General features: G+C 37.9%; 1 protein-coding gene across 13 annotated transcripts in view; it reads left to right on the top strand.

Annotated features, from left to right (window-relative positions):
* The window catches only part of MAGI1 (membrane associated guanylate kinase, WW and PDZ domain containing 1), a 613,456-nt gene that overhangs the window by 490,233 nt on the left and 102,754 nt on the right, over positions 1-20,469 (top strand). For all 13 annotated transcript variants that reach the window (XM_054595357.1, XM_054595351.1, XM_054595350.1 and 10 more), the window contains exons 4-5: positions 6,248-6,454; positions 12,462-12,663. In XM_054595357.1, coding sequence (XP_054451332.1) covers positions 6,248-6,454; positions 12,462-12,663 — 409 coding nt within the window. The remainder of the gene's footprint in view (positions 1-6,247; positions 6,455-12,461; positions 12,664-20,469) is intronic.

Genomic DNA, 20,469 nt, shown 5'->3' with positions numbered 1-20,469 from the left:
TGACTCACATAGAATTGATGGACTGGAAGGAAACTGCCCTGGGTCATGCTGTTAAAAACCAGATCCACAGCATAGTAACTCATGACTGCAATTTAGGGGTGCTGTCTCCCTATGTTCAGTTGCTTATGCTACAAAGAACTCTTGAGTGACATGTGCCTGGCACTATGTTAGGTGTGGAGATGCAGCGGTGCATAAGAACAGATGTGGTCCCTGTGCTCAAGGACTTCATAGTCCTTGCCCACAGGTAAGGACAGGTATTGATTAATTAAACCATTTGATAAATACAGCAAAGGGATTTGGGAAGGAGAGGTACATGGTTCCCTGAGAACATATAATCTCTAACAGCAGCTCTGATCCAGTGTGTGGGGTCAGAAACTGTCACTGGAGGATGAGTGTGTGACAGTGGGGAAAGAAGCAGAAGGAAGGGTGTTAACCAGAGAGAGGAGTAGGTGCAAGAGCTGTGAGATGAGGTGGGCACAGCTTGCATGTGGTGCTGAAGGAAAACCAGTGTGATTAGAGCCGAAAGAGCGGCAGAGAGCAACCGTGGAAGGTGCCTGCGGAGCCAGCAAGGTTAGTCATGAGCCAAGGTGAAAACAGATACACTGGCTATCTGTGCTTTTATGTTCTCTTTGTGGGCGTGTATACCAAACCCCTGCCGAATGAAACTGTATTTTACCCCCTTGGAGCTGACATTGTTCCACTGAAAATGTATGCTCTAGATTTCCAGCTATTGGTGCTCACTACCATCATATTCTACTTTTCCCAAAAGCTTTTTCTATAACAAGCAGACAGGTCTCTCCACCTCCCCCGACCTGGGATTGTGGGACAAAGGGTCTGAGTGCCATTTACGGTGGACCAGTCAGGTTGATGCTAAGACAGGCATTTCTGCTGCTTTGGGTCGTGTTCTTCATCTATGAACAGGGAATGATTTTCTCTGCCCTCTTTGTTTACCTTGCTATGCAAAATGTTGTCCATAGATGAGCAGCATCAGCATCACCAGAGTACTTGCTAGAAATTCCAAATTTCAGGACCCACCCTGACCTACTGAATCATTTAATGTGTAACTTTATTGTTCGCACAAAGCTTAAGAAAACTGATATATACTATGCAGAGCAGTTGTGAAGATAGTGTTTAGTCCCATTTTTACAGGGATTTATTTCTAGTGCCTAGCACAGTATCTGGCATAAAAATCTCTGTAAGGAAATAAATGAGTGAATACTAAATCCGTACAAGGTGAGAGACAGTATATGTTTGATTCATTCTCACTTAAAACTCAGGGTACAGTTTTCCTTAAATATTTTATCAAGCTCTAAAAATCGATTCGCAGTCCCTGTTAATTTTTAAATGCACATCAGAAAACGTTTTCTTTGGCTTAATGGTGTCCAAAAGTTGTGCCTATTAATTAAGACAAGGAGTGGCTTCCTCTTACAATGTGCCCTGTCCTCTCCCTCTGTCCAGCCGCCATCCCTGATGAGTTTTATTGTAGATCCAGTTCTGAAAATAGCAAGAGAAAAACACACATTCCCACTTGGGAGGGAGCCCAGTCACCTCCGGAAGTGTGTGTTGGCTAATGTGCTGGCTAACATGGAGACTGGGGGGAGTCCAGCTCCTGTCTCCTAGAAACTGTGCTGCCTGCCAAATGATGACCCGAATTAATTTTTTAATCATTTATAGTTCTTCACATGATTTTTATTTACTACCATTAAGTGATCCGTGTATTCTTCACAGTGAGTCTCTTGTGCATACTCTCTAAAAATTGTGTTTCTGCCGTGGTTAGGCTTGGCCTAATTGTTTATGACCAGAGTCCAAACTATAGATGAGGTCGAGAGTTTACTGGAAGGGAGGAGATGTGAATTCAGATGCCGGGGTTGGGGGAGTGGGGACGTGGCAGGTAGAGTGAGAGAGTGAATAGGGAGTAACAGGATGGCTGAAGCAGTGGAGACCTCTGGTAACTGGCAAGTTGGGGGACTGTGTAATCTGAAACACTTAGTTTTACAATAAATGTTAGTCACTAATTCATGTTGCCTTTTAAAAATATGAAAAATGATATCTGCAAAGGAAAGCTCTGCAATTAGAAAAACACTAAGTAGAAGCTTTTCTGTAAAGGTTATAGCAGTATGGAAAGTGAGAAATCCTAGAGCAATTTGAATAACACCGCCATCTCCTGTTTACCATACCTTATAGTTTACGGGACAATTCGAAACTTAACATTATTTGATCTTCATGATAATCCTGTGAGGTTGCTAGGACTGGTACTATTTCAGAGAGAAATTTCCCATTTCACGAGAAAGTATTAGATTGAGTATGAAAAACTTGCCCAAGGTTATTTGGTCATTGGCAGATTCTTTCGCTTATTCCTTTATATCAAGGAAACATACACGCTTACCAGGTGACTGGCACTTCAGACACATTGTCTCATTAATCCCCCAGCAAGTGTAATGAGCTTCATTTTAAAGATTAGAAATCTACACTATCAGCATTAATAAACATTTATCAAGCCTCAGTCTAGTGGCTTTAGCATGGGCTAAAGGCTTTAAATGGACCATTTCATTTTATCCCCGTAACTGATATTCTAGGTTGAAACTAGGTACTCCTAGAACCTCAATTTTACAGAAAAGAACAAGATTTTTTACAAAATGGTGAACTATCTTGCCCAGGGTAACACTAATCAGTAGGTAGTGAAGCTGAAGTCTGAACTACCACTATAGCGTGCTGAGTACTGCCAATGCCCATTCATTAGATTAACCCAAATGAAACTGCTTGATGTTGACAGCTTGTCCTCTACAACAGCAATTTTGTATGGTTCGACCTAATGAAACACATCTTATCTGTCTCCTGTCAATCTTAAACTAATTTCCAGAAACAGGGAACAACTGTGAACAGGTAGATTATTTGGGGCTGTTTGTGCATTTTCAGTTGTGTTTAGAAATCTTCTAATCATTTAACTTAAGACCCAGGACTTGAAAACTGAGGAAAATCCACATATATTTTTCAAATTCAAATATAACTTTTTATTTTTCAAACTTTTATTTCTGTCATAAACTGAGAATTTCAAAGTTTTAATTGATGCTTAAATGACAATAGTTTTATGAGTGTTAACTTCAGTTTAATGCCACTGAAAATTGATGATTGTAAAATTATAATTATAAAATTATGACTTAAGGGTCCCAACCTTCAGTCATATCTTTCAGTGTAAGACTCTTATTTATAGACATTGCTTTATTTTAACCTGTTTATCAAAAAATACATGATGTTTTGGTGTGATGGGAAAGAGTAAGAATTCAGTAAAGTTTAGTTTCTATTTTTTGTTCACTGTAAAGATTTAAAAAAAGATAGTCCTGGCTGGATTGAGCACCAGCCTGTGAACCCAAGGGTCACCGGTTCCACTCCCAGTCAGAGCATGTGCCTGGGTTGTGGGCCAGGTCCCCAGTAGGGGGCACGTGAGAGGTAAGGACACACTGACATTTCTCTCCCTTTCTTTCTCCCTCCCTTCCCCTCTCTAAAAATAAATTTAAAAAAATTAGCTGCTTTACTTTCCTAAACCTCACTAATAGTCTTCTGTTAATGGAAAAGCCATGGGACATCCTCCAATGTAACTTCTGTAGAAGTGCAACCTGAGTCTTGGCGCGCACGCATTCTCCCTTGCACACAGCCGTTAGCCCCTAAAAATACACATGGGGTACCATTCTTCAAGCTGGTTCTGCTCAGTCCCTGTACATTTTGACTTGGAAGGTTGAAAGAAATTTAAGAGATTGCTACTTCTAACACCTTCTGTGAAAGAACTACAATGCCTGAGTACAGCTCACCAGAATGTGTGTGTGAGGTTTCTGTCTGGTATCCTTGAAATTCAAACATGGTGCCCTGTATTTTCAAATTTGAGTGCTTAGCATTCCCCTACTGATGAGTATTATACCCCTCTCAAAAAAAGTGGATGTGTGTATTCATGTATTTGGTGATTCAAAAAATATTTTAGAGAAATAATACTAATTAAATTTTTTAATTATAAAGATACAGCTCAGTGAAAGCAAATCCTTCATCACTTGTGTATCATGAAGAGCAACACATTATTGTCTTCTTATCCTTTGGGCTTGTATAATAAAATGTATGTTTTTTAATGTATGTTTTATGTTGTTATGAACTGAGGTTAGACAATGGGATGAGATCCATGAAAAAAAAAATAGCTTGTACAGGACTTCTTGTGATTTAAAAATTCTGTTACTGAAAAAGAAGGGAGATTCAGCTGCCTGCTGCCATCAAAACCCAGATTCATGAGGCAGAGGCTGGTAAAAGAGGAAAGAGGTTTTATTCAGGTACCACATGATCTAGGAGAACGGCAGACATTCGCCTCATAGCTCATCTCCTAAGCAAAACCAAGACAAAATCCAGTGTCCAGAGTTCCTGCTCCAATTTAAAATCCAGTCCTTTGGAGCTGCAGGCAGCTGCCGAATAAAGGTAACTTAGCTTGTTCCCGGCTCCTTTTCATTTCAGGTTCCCTCCTGGAGGCTGCATGTGGAGCTTGTGCAGCCATGGGCCATTTGGCTGCTAGGGCCGCAAGGTCGCACAAACACACAGGCTAGTGTGTCCCAGGTGGGGAAGAGAGAAGGAGAGAGGGGTTCCTTCCTGGAGGCCATGGGCCACGTGGCCCATGGAGAGAACAGACAAGCCCACCGTGCAAGTCCAGGTCATGAACAAGAATGATGAGCAAAGAGTTTCTTTCTTTCCTTGGCTTTATATTAGCTTGGGTGTGGAATGGACCGGGTGCTTTCTCAAAATAACCAACTTCCCAAACTTTCAGATGCTTAGAGTGGGTCCACCTCCCACCCAATCACTTCTTTCCCCAGGCGAGACTGACAGGCCTCTTTGGTGCAGTTCTTTCCCCGCTGCTATTTCGACTTCTGTGGTGCATGTGCCTGCTTTCCTCTGGTCCCACCTCCAGTCTGGTACTGGAAGGGGCAGGGAGGAAGGGCTTTTCACAGGCTCAGTGCAAGAACCGTCCCCTGCCTCCATATTGGTTGGGGGGAGGCTGCCCGGCCTCTGACCAACCATCCACCAGTAACAATTCTACTTGACTAAGTGCAGAATAACAACACTGGTTTAGGAGTGATTGAAGGACTCAATATAATTTGTCTTCCTGGGCTTACTCTAAAAGATCTAACATGGTGAATGGATCAATGGCATTCTAATGTTGATGTTTTTTATCATCTAATCAGGGGACTTATTGATTATAAGCTGTATTTTTCAAACTTTGGCCATTTATGAATCACCTTCATGGCTTTATCCATATCCGAATATTTAAAGTTTTCTTTTGAAAAGCTTACTTTCTAACTTAAATTTTAAAAAGGAAATGATGTATTATCATTGCTGTTTTACTTAGTTGATTAATTTCTTATTCCATATATTTGCTTTTGTAAACTTGAAGTTAAAAAACTCAAATTTTAAAAATACTGTTCATTCACTTAACTTTTAAAAGTGAACTTAATTTTACAACCATAATTTGCTAGTTAGATTTTTTTCTGGTGCACATTAACAATATACACACTCATTAAAATGCAGAAATCTATCCATGTACCACTTGGAAGCACATTCTGTTCAAACCCGAACCAAAGTTTGGGGGGAAAGTGGCTGAAAGGAGATGGGTAATTACTAAAAGAGTGACCCGTGAGGAGTGCCACCGTTGAAGCAGCTTTCTGTTAAAGCTTGGCAAAGTTGAATGGTCCTTAGAGTCAAGCCTGCCATTCAGTTAAAGAGGTGCCACGTGGTGGTCACTGTCCTTTTTAAATAGTGCCCTGGTTCCCTCTCGAGGATTCCCCTTATTAAGGGAAGATGACCTCCACTTGGTTGGCCTGTAAGGGTGCAGGAAGTAATGAATTCTTTATTTTCCGTGAGGCTCATTCTAAATGGGATTCAGTGTTCTGCTAGTGCATATATGTGTAAAAAGGTGACCAATTGAAATTCAAATGTAATGAGTGTGAAGTGTTGCTATTCAGCACAGCCTCCTTTGTTTTGAGCCCTATTGAGTTCTTTGCACAGAAACAATGCAGCTTTCCTTCTAGCTTCTGAAATCATCTTGTCTAGCTGGGTAGGAACATCTTTCCAACTCATTTCAAAAATGAAATAGTTTGTTCTGTTTATTTTTTAATCCGTTTAAATACATATTTTCTAAATGTGCTAAGAGATTTGGATGTAAAGTCTTGAAAAAAACAAAGTACTCTTCTGAAACATGCAAATGTGTCTTTCCATCACCTAGGAAACTATTATGGGACACCCAAACCTCCTAGCCAGCCAGTCAGTGGAAAAGTGATCACAACGGATGCCTTGCAAAGCTTTCAGTCTGGCTCCAAGCAATCAACCCCAAAGCGAACCAAGTCCTACAATGATATGCAAAATGCTGGCATAATCCATGCGGAGAATGAGGAGGAGGATGACATTCCTGAAATGAACAGTAGCTTTACAGGTAAAGACCAGATTATACTCCCGTCAGTGGACTTGGGGACAGTGGGCAGTGGGAGGCTTTTTGCAAAGATTATTCCTTAGGAGGAATTTGGAGGGGTCAACAAAATTCAAACTCTGACCACACAGAGCTTGGAAGAGATGGTCTTTTCCCCAGTCTATTTTTCAAGCTCCTTCAAAAGATTATTTAAACTTCACCCAAATATCTTAAAGGAGCCGAAGAGAAATGTCTATAGAAGGGAGTTGGGAATAATCATATAGTTTGTCTCTTCAGAACCACACACGCACACACACGCTTATTTGCATTTTGTTCATTTATTTCCTGGCCTTGACACTGCTCCGTAATTATGGATGATTGCTTATAAAGAGAAATATGAAAATTTCTTTAACAATTTAATAGCAATTGATGCCATATGGAATGCTAGCAGCATCCTTTTATGTCACACCTTTGTAAGTAGAGATACAGTGGAAATATATCACATGTTCTAGTAACAGAGGCAACTTTTACTATATGCCCTATAAGATGGAAAATAATAACTCTGATTATATCTTGCACGTGCATTCTGTATTACATAGCATCTATTACTCATTGCATTATCTTTTTATATGTATTCAGGGCTCTCTATCCCCACACTTAGATATGTGTATTTTATTAAGGGATCTTCAAGGAAAGGCCTTTCTGGTAAGACTATATAGGTCGGGTCTTGCATATTTCCAGGAGGCACCATTCACAGAGGCTGTGATGGATGTTCCCTGAGTTGGTGCAGTGACCTAGAACAGTTCAAAAATAATTTTCTGTGTGGGGATTTGACCTTATATAGTAACTCAAAAATGTAACAACTGTGTGATATGTGAGTTACTACAATCTATAGTGTTATGATTTAGAAGAATATGTGTTTTTCTTCTAATTTTCCTATACTTACATATTTTCTGTAATACTTTAGGGTTATAGTTCTCAAAGAGTTAACCATTTGCAGCATTTGAAATCTTCCTCTCATAGTGGCCTCTTCTGAGTTTACCATATTCAGTCATTATTTGGTTAAATTTAACCCTAATAAAGAGAAATTACTTAAACTTTGCACTTTCTTCTTTGTACTACCAAATCTTATAGAATAGGGAAAAGTTTGTATTATTTGAATGCTTTCTACATTCTCTATGGGCCCCTCTGAGATTTTCTCATTATTTAAGCTCAAAAACCTAAAATTCTTCAGCATTTAAAAACATTTTTTGATGGATTTATTGTTATAAAAGTAGCTCCAGCCCTCTGCAAGAAGCATTGGAAAAAGGAAGAGACCTGGTTTTGTTACCGAACAATGGACCCGTGGGGAGTGCCCGGATGCTCTTACCGAAACCACGACCCCCACTTCCCTGGGGTTCCTCGGTTGTAGGTCCTTTGCCTGCCACCCTTGGAATTATGGCTCTCAATGGCAGAGTTTGGTGGAAAGGAAAGGAACTATTTATTCAAAAGTTATACAGGTTTGATTAATGGCTAAATGTTGCCCTTAAATCTCAAAATCCCTTCAAAACACCCACCATTTAAAACACCCACCAATACACACAGTCCTGCCTTCCCCCCTTTGCCCAGTTAGGCCAGTCAGAGGTACCGTCCTTCAGAAGAAAAACAACAGAAGTCTGGGGCTCGGCTGGGCAGGCCTCTGGTGGTTCTCAGCACCATCCGCTGCGTCGCCGCGATCTCCAGCTCTTAATCCAAAACCGTGTGGCACCTTCTCATGGCCCACTAGCAAGAGTCCTTTCTCCCCTTTTCTCCCCGTTTAGTCTTCCCATTGTTTCCCAAAGTCTGTGTCCCTTTGCCTTTCCCACAGGCCAAGTCTGTCTCTTCTCTGTCAGTTACGTTCTGTATTAAGTCTTTCAAACCTTCCTGGTTAGCCTTGTTGAGATGTAAAATAACCCTCTTTGCATATGAGGAATGAAGCTATCCAGCTGTTATTGACATGCAAAGTATTCTTAATGGCCCATCTCCAGGTCTCCCATCCCCCATGGCATCCTGCTTGTGGTGGGGAGAATATATTTTTCTTGGATATCCCAATTTCTAGACCCCCATTACAAACACCCTTTGGGGGGCCCTGGCTGTGCCCCATTACAGTTTGGTATCTCTTTGTTACTGAATGTGGACCTGTTGTGGGGGAGCTCCAGATACTATTCCCGGTACAACACTCCCCCTTTTCCCCGGGGTCCCTGTGGTCTAGGTTCATTTGCCCACTGTCCTTAAAAATTATGGCTTTCAATGGCAGAGTTTGGTGAAAAGGAGAGGAATTGTTTATTCAAAAGTTATACAGGTTTTGATTAATGGCTAAATATCACCCTTAAATCTCAAAATCCCTTTAAAACACCCACCAACACACACAGTCCTGCCTTCCCCGCCTTGCCCAGTCAGGCTAGTCAGGGGTACCGCCCTACAGACGAAAAATAACAGAACTGCAGAGTTTAGCTAAGCAGGTCTCTCACTGTTCCCAGCACCATCCGCTGCGTTGCTGCAATCTCCAGCTCTTAATTCATAACAACATGGCACCTTCTCATAGCCACTAGCAAAAGTCCTTTCTTCCTTTTCCTTCAACATAGTCTTTGCATTGTTCCCTCGCAGTATGAAGCAAAAGTCTCTGAGCTCTTGTGCATACACACTGTCACCAGGAGGGAGTCACCAGGAGGGAGCCACCTGCATGGCTGCTCATCTTGCTTTCCTGCTTCCTAAGCCCCGTGGTCAAGGAAGCCCCCACTCCGCTCTTAAAACCACGTGGTCAAAAGCCTCTAGCATGGCTGCCATGCCTGGGTCCCAACCCTGGCGGGAATCCTCCCCTGCAACCCCGACTTCTTTGACAGGTGCTGCAACTGTGGGAGCTGCTCTTTGCATGGCTACATCCCCATCCCCGGTTAAAGTTATACAAACCTTCCTGGTCAGTCTGGTTGATATGCAAAATATCCATCTTTGCATATGAGGTATGAAGCTATCTATCCTCCTGTTATTGATGTGCAAAGTGACTCTCACTGGCCCTGGTCCAGGTCAGGTATAAAGTCGACCTGTTGTTGATATTCAAAGTAACTCTCAGTGATCCCCGGCCTGTTACTGACAAGCGAAACTATTCTCCAGGGCCCTGCTCCCTGTCTCCCACCCCCCATGGCAGGCTTTCTTGTTGGGGGGGGGGGCAGAGAATACCCTATATTTTTCTTGGACATCCCTGCTTGATTCCTAAACATAGTAATATCTACTTCCCTTTTTGCTAAAATGACTAGCTAGGATTAAATCATGTCTATACACTCCCTTCTAGCTCTAAGAATTTGATTCCTTGAAAATTTTTTTTTTCTCAATTAGAATAGGTTAGGCCAATAGTTAACCTATAGTAACAATAGCTAGGAGAAATTTGCCGTATTGAAATCAAGTGATTTCATCCACTTAGAAATAAATATTTTATCCATTTATAGTTAGTAACTCTATTGATGCAAGAGCAAATTATTTTAAAAGTCAATAATTCTTTTAAAAATAACAAGTATATTAATGTCTTAGTCTTTTGACAAATTAGAATAATATATCATTATAACAACCCAAAACACAGATGTGGGCACAGAAGCAGAGGACCTTTGGAGTAACGTCTGGTGAGACAGTTGTGCCAAGCCAGCTTCATGGTCCCCAAGAAGCATGTGTCTTTATTTTTCATTCATTTATTAGGCATATTTCCTGATAGAAAGCACATAAGGGTTGCTGACTCTAGGTCTTGATGCCTTTCCTCTGTCTAACAACTAAAATCTCTTGTCTCTAGTTGTCATGCCTCAAAAAATCTGTTCCCATAAAATCTCTACTTGAAATCCTGGCATCAAAGGAAAACTGGGCCCAGATCATCTTTGCTAAAGTCAGCCGGATCATTAATTTCTGCACCAAAAAGTGCCATCTGGTTGCATTTTTTGGGTGCCTGTCTTAAACAAGAAAGCCAGTAAGATGCAGAGACCTGGTCTCAGTATATATATGTGATGGGACATCCTCAATGTGTAGAGAATGTGTTGATGTAAGGAATATGTTGAATGAATGTCCCCTCGCTTACCAAACTACAGCCAATAATAGCTGGTAACCTATGATACACTAATTCACAAATTCTTTCAAATAATTGATACTACCCAGTCTTTGATATGTATATCAAACTGTGTTAAAGCATATTGCACTCTGGACCACTTTAAGTAGCACTCCACCAGCCATTTTGAGCATAGAGTGACAATAGCTTAATGAGGTCTTTCATGTTAACAGTCTCTCCTGGTGATTCTTACATACCTTCCAAAGATACACTCTAAATGAGTATGTGTTGGCCTCTAGAGAAGTAAGGATGAATCTTTTAATTCTTGCCAAATTATGAATTTATTTTGTATTGATTAGTAATTTCAAAATGTTTTTTCTGTCTTGGCTTAACTTCCCTTTTTTCTTCAAACTTATAGTTGTTTTTTTAATCTGCATTCCTGGATGTAAATGATAAAACCCACTCAAATGAGCTTAAGTAGGAAAGGGCATTTAGGGGATTGAGTTGTTAAAGAGGCCAGGGTAGCCTTGATTTCAGGTATGAAATCAGAGGCTCAGTCACGGTATTAGGTGACTTTCTGTATCTTTCCTCTCTGCTTTCCTTTATGTAGGCTTAAGTGTCAGGCAGGTCTTCACAGGCTGTGTCAAGAGGGTCACCGGTATCACAGTACAAGAAACTATCAACATAACTTCAGCATCAAGAGGCCACCTTGATAAGAGCAAAACTTCCATGCCTGGCACTCATTGGTTTGCATTGGATCATGTGCCTGGTCCAGTCACAAAGGCAAGAGGGATAGGAGTGTGAGTTGGGCTCAGCGCATGAACTAGGACTGCATTTGAGGCAGTCCCTGCCTGGATCTGGAATAGAGGGGGTGATTTTTAAAGGGAGATCTGAGTGGTGGTACCAGAGGAGGGAACAGATGCAGAGGAAGGAAAGACCACGGACAGCCTCCTCAGTGGTTTTTTGGTTTTGGCAATGGTGGCTGTTTCATAGTTGTGACATCCTCCATCCATCCAACTTTTGTTTACCTTTCTTCTTACGTATGTCATTGGGAGCTACTGATCAAAGAAGGATTCCAATTACAGACCTTCACTGTTCCTCAGTCTGCATTCATGAAATCAGAATGTCTGCAGGACAATCACTATGGGAGATAGAAAGTAACTCCATTTCTAATTTTGTTTTTGAACCCCTGACAAATGGAGACTGACATTTAATATCAGCAGCCTTTATAAAATTCAACATGATTGTCACCATTGCCATAGTTTGTGGATGCTTTGATGACATCACCTCTTGAAGTTTCTAGTGAATAAGAAGGTGAACAGACTCACGTACTTAGAGCCTTCTTTTCAAACCTAAGTCAAGTCCGTCCACCCACATAATACTGTTCTGGGGTAACCGTCTTGGTTTTCACAGCAACATTCTCCTCACTTTTGCAAACGATACTCAGTATGACTCACTAGTATAGCTGTCTCTAGCTTCTAAACTTTTATGTGCTTTCCAGCTTGATTTGTGAGTCTTTGATCTTTCCACTCTCTAACAAAAATGTTTTAAATAACATATAAAATGGACAGTAGTATTACTATATCTGTATTTTCATCATGGACTTCTTTCTTGCATTCAAAAGTCCTCTGAGTCATGAAACTAAACGATGCCCCTGGAATGAGAGAGCAACTCAATCTGTGTTTTGATAACCTTCCTAGTTTAAGGATTTGTTTTGAGTCATGATTTGTTTCTTTTTTGACATTTCCAAGATTGTAAACAGTGCATTATTTAAACATGGTTTTCTCTTCTTCATTTTTAGGTAAAATATATTTCATCCATTGTTTTGATGTTTTATATTTAAAACTTTTTTCTAAATAAAACAGAATATCGTCAATGGTCAGAAAGTAGGAAAAGATGAGGGCTTTTAGATGCACACAGTGTTTGGGCTGATAGCGCAGTTTGGGGTATGATTGATGATTTTTTTCTCTCTCTCTCCCCGTGATGAAACAGCCGATTCTGGTGATCAGGAAGAGCGCACTCTCCAAGAAACAGCACTACCACCTGTGAATAGTAGCATCATTGCTGCTCCCATCACGGACCCTTCTCAGAAGTTCCCTCAATACCTACCTCTTTCTGCAGAGGATAATTTAGGTCCTCTACCTGAAAACTGGGAGATGGCCTATACCGAAAATGGAGAAGTCTATTTTATAGAGTAAAGTATACCATTATTTCTACCTGAATCTTTCCCTTTCTTTTATTCTCCTTCCCCCCCTTCCTTCCCTTTGCAGTTGCTAAATATAATATTTAGCAACTGCAGATACAGATTAAATCTGAAAGAGTGGATCACAGGCTGGTGGTATTCTTTTATACAATTTAATAAGCTTTGCACACAAAAAAGCAATTAGCATATCATCCTAGTCATTGAGTCTGACTGGCTTGAGGAAACACAGCACTAATAATTTTTCCTAAAGAGTTAGACAACTAAGCTATGGCGTATATATAAATTATGGTCTAATATATAAAGAATATATTTAGCCATTAAAAATAGGCAAATCCTTTGTTTGTTTTTTTCCTCAGTTGGGTTGCAGTTTTCCTTTTGTTGAGTCTTGAGAGTTCTTCATGTTTTCTGGATACATTTCCTTCATCATATTTGTGACTTGCAAACATTTTCTCCAAATCCAAGTTTTCTTTTTATTGTCTTAACTGTGTCTTGTGAAAAGTCAGTTTTTAATTTTGATGAAGTCTAATTTATCAATTTTTTCCTGTTGTGGATTGTGCTTTGAGTGTAGTAGCTAAGACATCTTTGCTTAACTCAAAGTCATAAAGCAGTCATTCCCTATTATATCCCTTTTAGAAATTTTATAGTTTACATTTAGGTCTATGACCCATTTTAAGGTAAGTTTTTACATTGTACAGGACATATGGGATTTGAGAATATAGAGACATAAAAACTCTTTCAAAATTATAACACTTAATAAATAAACTTTACTGAAAAGGGAAAAAATCCATACAAGTGAAACCTAAACTAAAAAAAAATCTGAGATAATATAATTTCCGAACTAAAGATAATCAGTTTTTAAAATGCTGTACTTTGGATCTATTATTAAGAGTCTCTATTAAGATTCACCACTGTTTATATACCACTAAAAAGGAAAAGCAAAGTGGCCAATTAAACAATAAGTTAAATTAAAACTACAGATAAATCTGTTGTACTGAAACAGATTGAAGAAAGTCTGTTGTTCAGTGAACAATAAGGAAGGGGGGCATTGCAGAATAATATATGAAGTATCTCACTTTTGTGTGCGTGTGTGTATACATATACAGATGTATATAAATAAACACATACACACACAAAGATACAGCACATATATGTTATATTCATACATTTGTTTCTGTGAATATGTGTCAATAGATAGTGTTTTATGTGTAGACAACTTCTAGAAGTATCTTAATACCTGAACTTGTATAAGGAATTTAAGGAATTTATTTTCTAACTGCATTATACATTTCTGCGTGGCTTAAGTATATATTTCCATTTAAATATATAGGATCTGGCAAAAATAACACCCCTTTTTATTACAAAATTTTTTATTACAAGATCATAAGCATGTAATTCTGTAACATAACAATATCACACTCAAGCACACTATATGATATTTTAGGTGAAAATTTCAAATTAAAACTAAATTATCACACCTATATTATTACCCTACCTATCACACTCAAGCAGGTGTTACTTCTACTAGACCCTGTATATTTGAGCATATATTTTATAATTAGAAAAATCATGAGGATAAGAAGGTATAATTTTCTTAAAGAAGTAAGAGTGAAGGGAAAGGCTTGGGTCTCAGAATACCCTTTTTCAGAACCAACCTAGGAAATCTGAGATAAGCGACCTAGAGCTTTTGTGTTATTTTCCATCCAGAAGGAGGGACAGTCTACGTTCATGATAATGACAAGTGTTTATGAAAGACAGGGATGGAAGATGTAGTCTTTTCCTTGGAGCCAAAGATACAGTGGAGAAGAGCACACCTAGAAAGTCTTGTTGTTCCCATTACTTACTAGTAATGTGACCTTGGAAATGTGAGTTTACCTCTTTGTATCTCAGTTTTCCATATCTGCAAGAGGCATGAATATATGAATCATACCTTCCTTGTCAGATTGTCATGAGAATTAGATGAGATATGGATGTAAAGTATGTGGGCTAGTACTACTTAGTGAGCATTATTGTCACAGCTCCCATTTTCATCATCATCATTTGGTTATTACAGATGACTGTAAATATTGTTATAAAAATGGATTTCAACTATAAGCTTAGGATTTTGTACTTACCTTTGGCAATAAATTGCTTTTGAAATTATGTCTATTAGTAGGAAGAATTGTGTGGAGCAAGGGGAAATATAACAGGAATTCCTGATAGAGAATACTATGTGAAACTCATATTCTTGGAAAAGAATGTACCAATAATTTTTGCTAAAGATTGACTTCATAAATTTGAAAAAAGTGAGATGCTTAGTAAAGATGTTTAGTGAAGACCCAAGACGGGCAAACTTTTAGGAGACTTTTAGGAGACTTAGTGATGTGCTTACTTTTCATAACCTAATTTAGCTTTTAACTGATGCTAATGTTTCCTACAATATTAGACATTTACCTAATGTTTAATAGAAAAATTATGCAAAAGTATGGCTTTTGACAATAATGGGATTTGGTCAGAAGCTATCGAATTCTAAAAATATTAGAAGAGTTATTAGTTATACACCATTTATATTTTAGCCTAAGTTATATATCCTGGTTAATGAGCTTTTAGGTGTCCTTCATTCTGAAGAGCTTCATCTTAGAATATCTTATCTTGAATAGCAAAGTTAAATTTCTGTAGAATCAGATATGTCTTGTTTTATGTATGAGTGTGAATATTTATAGTTTATGAGAAATCTAAGAAATGCTGGTATTTGAAGGAATACTAAAAATGAAGCAGGGACTAACAAATCCTGGACATTATATAGAAAACGAATGTAAAGAAGACTTTGAAAGGAAGAAAAGGCAGGCTGGCTAGGAAGCTTTTACCTCATATATCCCAAACTTGGACCTGAAGAAACCAGTAACCCAGAAACACCAAGTGTAGCCCTACTAAAAGCCTGCTCTTCCTAACCAAAGGACTGGGAAAGGGTCATCTTACAAGACAGAAGGCTTTTCTTCAATACCTGGGTTACTCTAGCCAACAACACAGAAAAACCTGTGATTCTGCCCCTGTCTGCAAAGGTCAGGTGGGGAGCCTAGTCCCCTACCCTCTACAGGCTGTAACTAGGAGCCCAAACCTCTCTGCCAGGGTGGTGTCAATAACGGCTCAGAGAAAGCTGGGACACTGATTGTAGCCAGACCATTGCAGACATTCCCCCGCTCCCTGTGTGGATTCAGTGGAGGCCAAGTAGGGGAAAGCATGGATCCTCACCTTGACCTTGAAGTAACGAGGCAGCCTCCTCTTCCCTATTAGGATGGTTTCAGAGGAGGTTTGGTGGAAAGGCAGTATTTTCACCATCATCCAGTGGTAAGAGGCCACTACCCCCTGGAGTCAGCAGAATCAAGTTGGGAGCAGCAATGAGGCACTCCTGTCCTCCCAGCCAAGCAGGGATCAGCAGAGACCCAGTGGGGAGCTAGAACTCCCATCTCTACTCAGCAGTAATAACAAGGAGCTCCTCTCCCCTTTGGATGTCACTGAAGGCCAGATGGGGACCCTGGACTTTAACCTCACTGAAAAGTAACAGGTGGCACCACCTCTTCCCGTCTTGAGCAGTTTCAGGGAAAGCCTACTAAAATAGAAGGTTTAGATATGCTCTAGAGCGCTATAAATAATACCCTGCATGTGCAGGTTTTAATAAAAATTCCCTTGTCCCAAAAATCAGAAAAATCTCAAATTGAGTGTATAAAGATAACCAGTAGATGCTAACACCAAATGACAGAGATGTTCGCATGATCTGACAAAAAACTGCAAAGCAGCCATCATTCAGGCTCTTTAATGAGCAGTTACAAATATGCTTGAAGCAAATGGAAAAATAGAAAGTTTCAGCAAATATAAGTCTCAGGAAAGCAACAGAAGTTATAAAAAATGGAAATTTTACAATGGAAAAATTAAATAAGCAAAATAAAAAGCTCAGTAGATAGAGTCAACAAGAGAATGGAGGGAAGAACAGAAAGAATCAGTAAACTTCAAGACAGAAAATAGAAATTGCCCAGTCTGAACAACAGAGAGGAAATAAACTGCATAAAATCATGACTAGGACTTTGGGGGGCTTTGGAACAGTAGTAGAATATCTAATATTTGTGTCATCAGAATGCCAGGAGAATTGAAAGTGAGTGGGGCTGAAAAAGTACTCAAAGAATAAAATTCTCCAAATTTGGCCAAAGTAATAAACCTACAGAGAAGCTGAGTGGATGCAGACAGGCTAACTCCCCCACAAAAACTACCAAGACACATCGTAGTCAAACTTCTGAAAACAAATGTCTTGAAAGCAATGAGAGAAATAAGACATTGCTTATATTGGTGAAACAATTCAAATGACAGTCAGAAGCCACAGGCCAGATGGAAGCAGCACAGCATTTTTCACATACTGAAGGAAAAGAAAGATCAATGCACAGTTCTATATCCAGTGAAAATGACAAATTAAGACATTCTTTGATGAAGGAAAACTAAGCATTTGCCACCAGCAGGACTGTACTAAATGAATGGCTGAACATTATTTGCTAAACAAAAATAAAATTATAATATAAATATTCTTGGAACATTAGAAAGGGAGAAAGAACAATGAAAGTAAAATATAGGTAAATAAAATAAATTTTTTTCTCAAGTTTTCTAATTAGGTTTAAGAGTTGAAGCAAAAATTATAACATTGTCTAATATGTTTTTAAATGTATGTAAAGAAAATATTTAAGACAATTTTAGTATAAATGAGGGAAGGTAAAAGGATATTTTTGTGTGTATTATATATATATATATATATATATATATATATATATATATGAAGCAAAAATTAATGGCTATATATTCTACTATATATCCAGAGACGATATCATCAGTCTGTTTGGGCTGCTGTAACAAAAATAGCATAGACTGGGTGGCTTCAACAACAGGCATTTCTCTCAGTCCTAGAGGTTGGGAAGTTCAAGATCAAGGTGCTGGCAGATTCTGTGTCTGATTAGAATTCATTTCCTGGTTCATAGATAGTTCTCTTCTCTCTGTGTTCTCACATAGTGGAAAAAACAGAACAAAAACAAAGCAAAATGGAAGACTTAAGTCCTAACACATCAATAATTGTATTAAATGAATTTAAATACAACATTTAAAAGATAGATAATGGCAGAGATTTAAAATTATGACCAAGCTATATACTGCCTACCAAAACTAACTTCAAATTTAAAAAAAACATACTGGTAAGTTGAAAGTAAAAGTTTGGAAAAATGTATGTTGAAACATTAATCAGAAGAAAGAGTTGCATATTAATATCAGATAAAGTAGGAAAATCTCTAAACACAAACAGCATACCTCTAAATAATCTACAGTTCATGCAGGAAATCTAAGAGAAATTTTTAAAGAATACATTGACGTGAATAAAAATGAAAATACAGCATCTCAAAATAGGTGGGATACAGCCAAAGCAACAATAAAAAGTAAGTTTATAGCACTAAACACATATATTAGAAAGGAGGAATGGTCTCTAATAGACTATCTATACTCGCAACTCAAGAGCCTAGAAAAAGAATAGCAAGTTAAATGTGAAATAAGTAAATGGAAGGAAATAATAAAGAACAGAAATCAATGAAATAAAAAATGAAAACAATGGAGAAAAGTCAATGAAATAAAAACCTGATTCTTCAAAAAGATTAATGGAATTGAAGTACCTCTAACAAAACTGAAAAAGAAAAAATTTAAGGAAGATACAAGTTACCAATATTAGGAATTAAACAAGAAGTCACCCCAGACCTTGAAGACATCAAAGAGATAATAAGAGAATGTTGCGAGCAGGTCTGCACATATAAATTTGACCATTTCCTGGAGAGGTGTGAATGGGCACAACTCATCCAATAGGGAATAGGTAATATAAATAGCCTTATAACTATTAATAAAATGAATTTTTAATTCAAAAACTCATGGAAAAGAAATCTCCAAGCCCAGATGGTTTCACTAGAGAACGATTCAAAGGATTAAATTTCTACACACTCTCTTCCTGAAAATACTAGAGAAGGAATCCTTTCCGATTATGTTTATGAAGCGAGTGTTACCTTGTCACCAAAAATAAAAGGCAGCCCAAGAAAAAAAGAAAACTTCAGAACAACATCCTCATGAATATATTAAGAGATGCAAAAATCTGTAACAAAATATAAACAAGTGGTATTCAGTAATTTAGAAAAAATTATACACCTTGACCAGGTAGGGATTATTGAAGGGATGCAAAACTGGTTCAATATTTGAAAATTTCATCAGTGTAATTCACCATATTAGGAGACTAAAGAAAAAAATCATGAGATCGTAGTAATCGATGCAGTAAGAACATTTGACTAAATTCAGTACTCACAATAATAATTCTCAGAAAAATAAGAATAAAAGGTAATTTTCTTGACTTAATAAAGAATATCTACAAAAAATCTAAAGCTAACATTATGCTTCATGGTGGAAGAAAATATTTTTCCTGCAAGATTGGGAATAGGTCAAGGATATTAGTTAGCTCTCACTGCTCTTATTCAAAATCATGCTGGATTGTAGCTAAGATAATAAATCAATAAAAGGAAATGAAAGATGTACAATTGAAAAGGAAGGAATAGAACTATTTCTCCTTACAGATTATGGTGATACAGAAAACTAAAAGAAATGTACAAAAATTTCTAGAGTAAGTGAGTTCAGCAAGATTGCAAAATAAAAGATAAGCACACAACTGTCAATTATATGTTTATGTACTAGCAATGAATATATGGACAACAAAATTCAAAATAAAATATTCATAATTACTTTAAAAACTTCAGTTTAAATATAACAAAACATACAAGATTTTGTATGTTGTAAACTGCAATATGCTGATGAAAGAAATTAAAGCAAGTCTATATAAATGGAGAGACATACCCTATTCATGGATCAGAAGACTCAGAATTGGTACAGTAAAGATGTCTGTATGAGTATACAGATTTATTATGCATTCTTCCAAAATCTCAATGAGGTTTTTGTTAGTATAGACAAGTTTATTCTAAAAGTTATAGAAGAAGGCAAAGGAACTAGAATAACTAAAACAATTTTGAAAAAGAATAAACCAGAGTTATCAATCTACCTGGTATAAAGACTTACTATATAGCCATAGTAACAAAGGCTGTGTGGTATTGATAAATAGATACATAGATCAGTAGAATCCAGAAACTGACCCATATATGGGTCCAACTAATTTTTAAGGAAGATAAGAAAGCAATTTAATATGAGGAAGATAGCCTTTTCAGTAAAGTGGTGCTGGAGCATTTAGAGAGCCAGAGGCAAGTAAATTAACCTCAACCTCCACCTCTCACCTTATACAAAAAAGTTAACTCAAAATAGATCACCATACACTTAAGTATAAAATGTAAAGCAATAAAACTTGGGGCGGGGGACCTTAGCAAAATATACAGATTGTTCCTAGATTGAGATCTAAGAATAGATCTCAAGAATTCTTGTTTTTACATCCTAACATGATCCCTAAAGGGGGTAAATGGTAGGGAGGAAATGGGAGGTATCTGTTATAGTGTAGTGTCAACAATTAGAAATAAAAATAAAAGGAATATATGATAAATCCAGAATCATCAAAATAAAAAACTTTTGCTTAAGGAAAGACTCTGATAAGAGAATGAAGAGACAAACTATAGACGGGGAAAAGTATTTGCAAACCCCCCCATCTAAAAGTTGGTGTTTAGAATATATAAAGAACTCTCAAAACTCAACAGTGTAAAAAATAAAAATCCAATTAGAAAATGAGCTAAAAACATCAACATGAATTTTCACTGAAGTAGA

Source organism: Pteronotus mesoamericanus, unplaced genomic scaffold, assembly GCF_021234165.1.
Source record: "Pteronotus mesoamericanus isolate MK-2021 breed Mesoamerican mustached bat unplaced genomic scaffold, CSHL_Meso_final scaffold_54, whole genome shotgun sequence".
NCBI classification, from domain to species: Eukaryota; Metazoa; Chordata; class Mammalia; order Chiroptera; family Mormoopidae; genus Pteronotus; species Pteronotus mesoamericanus.
The sequence above is the reverse complement of the archived record's forward strand: the minus strand, read 5'-3'. Positions and strand labels throughout refer to the sequence as shown.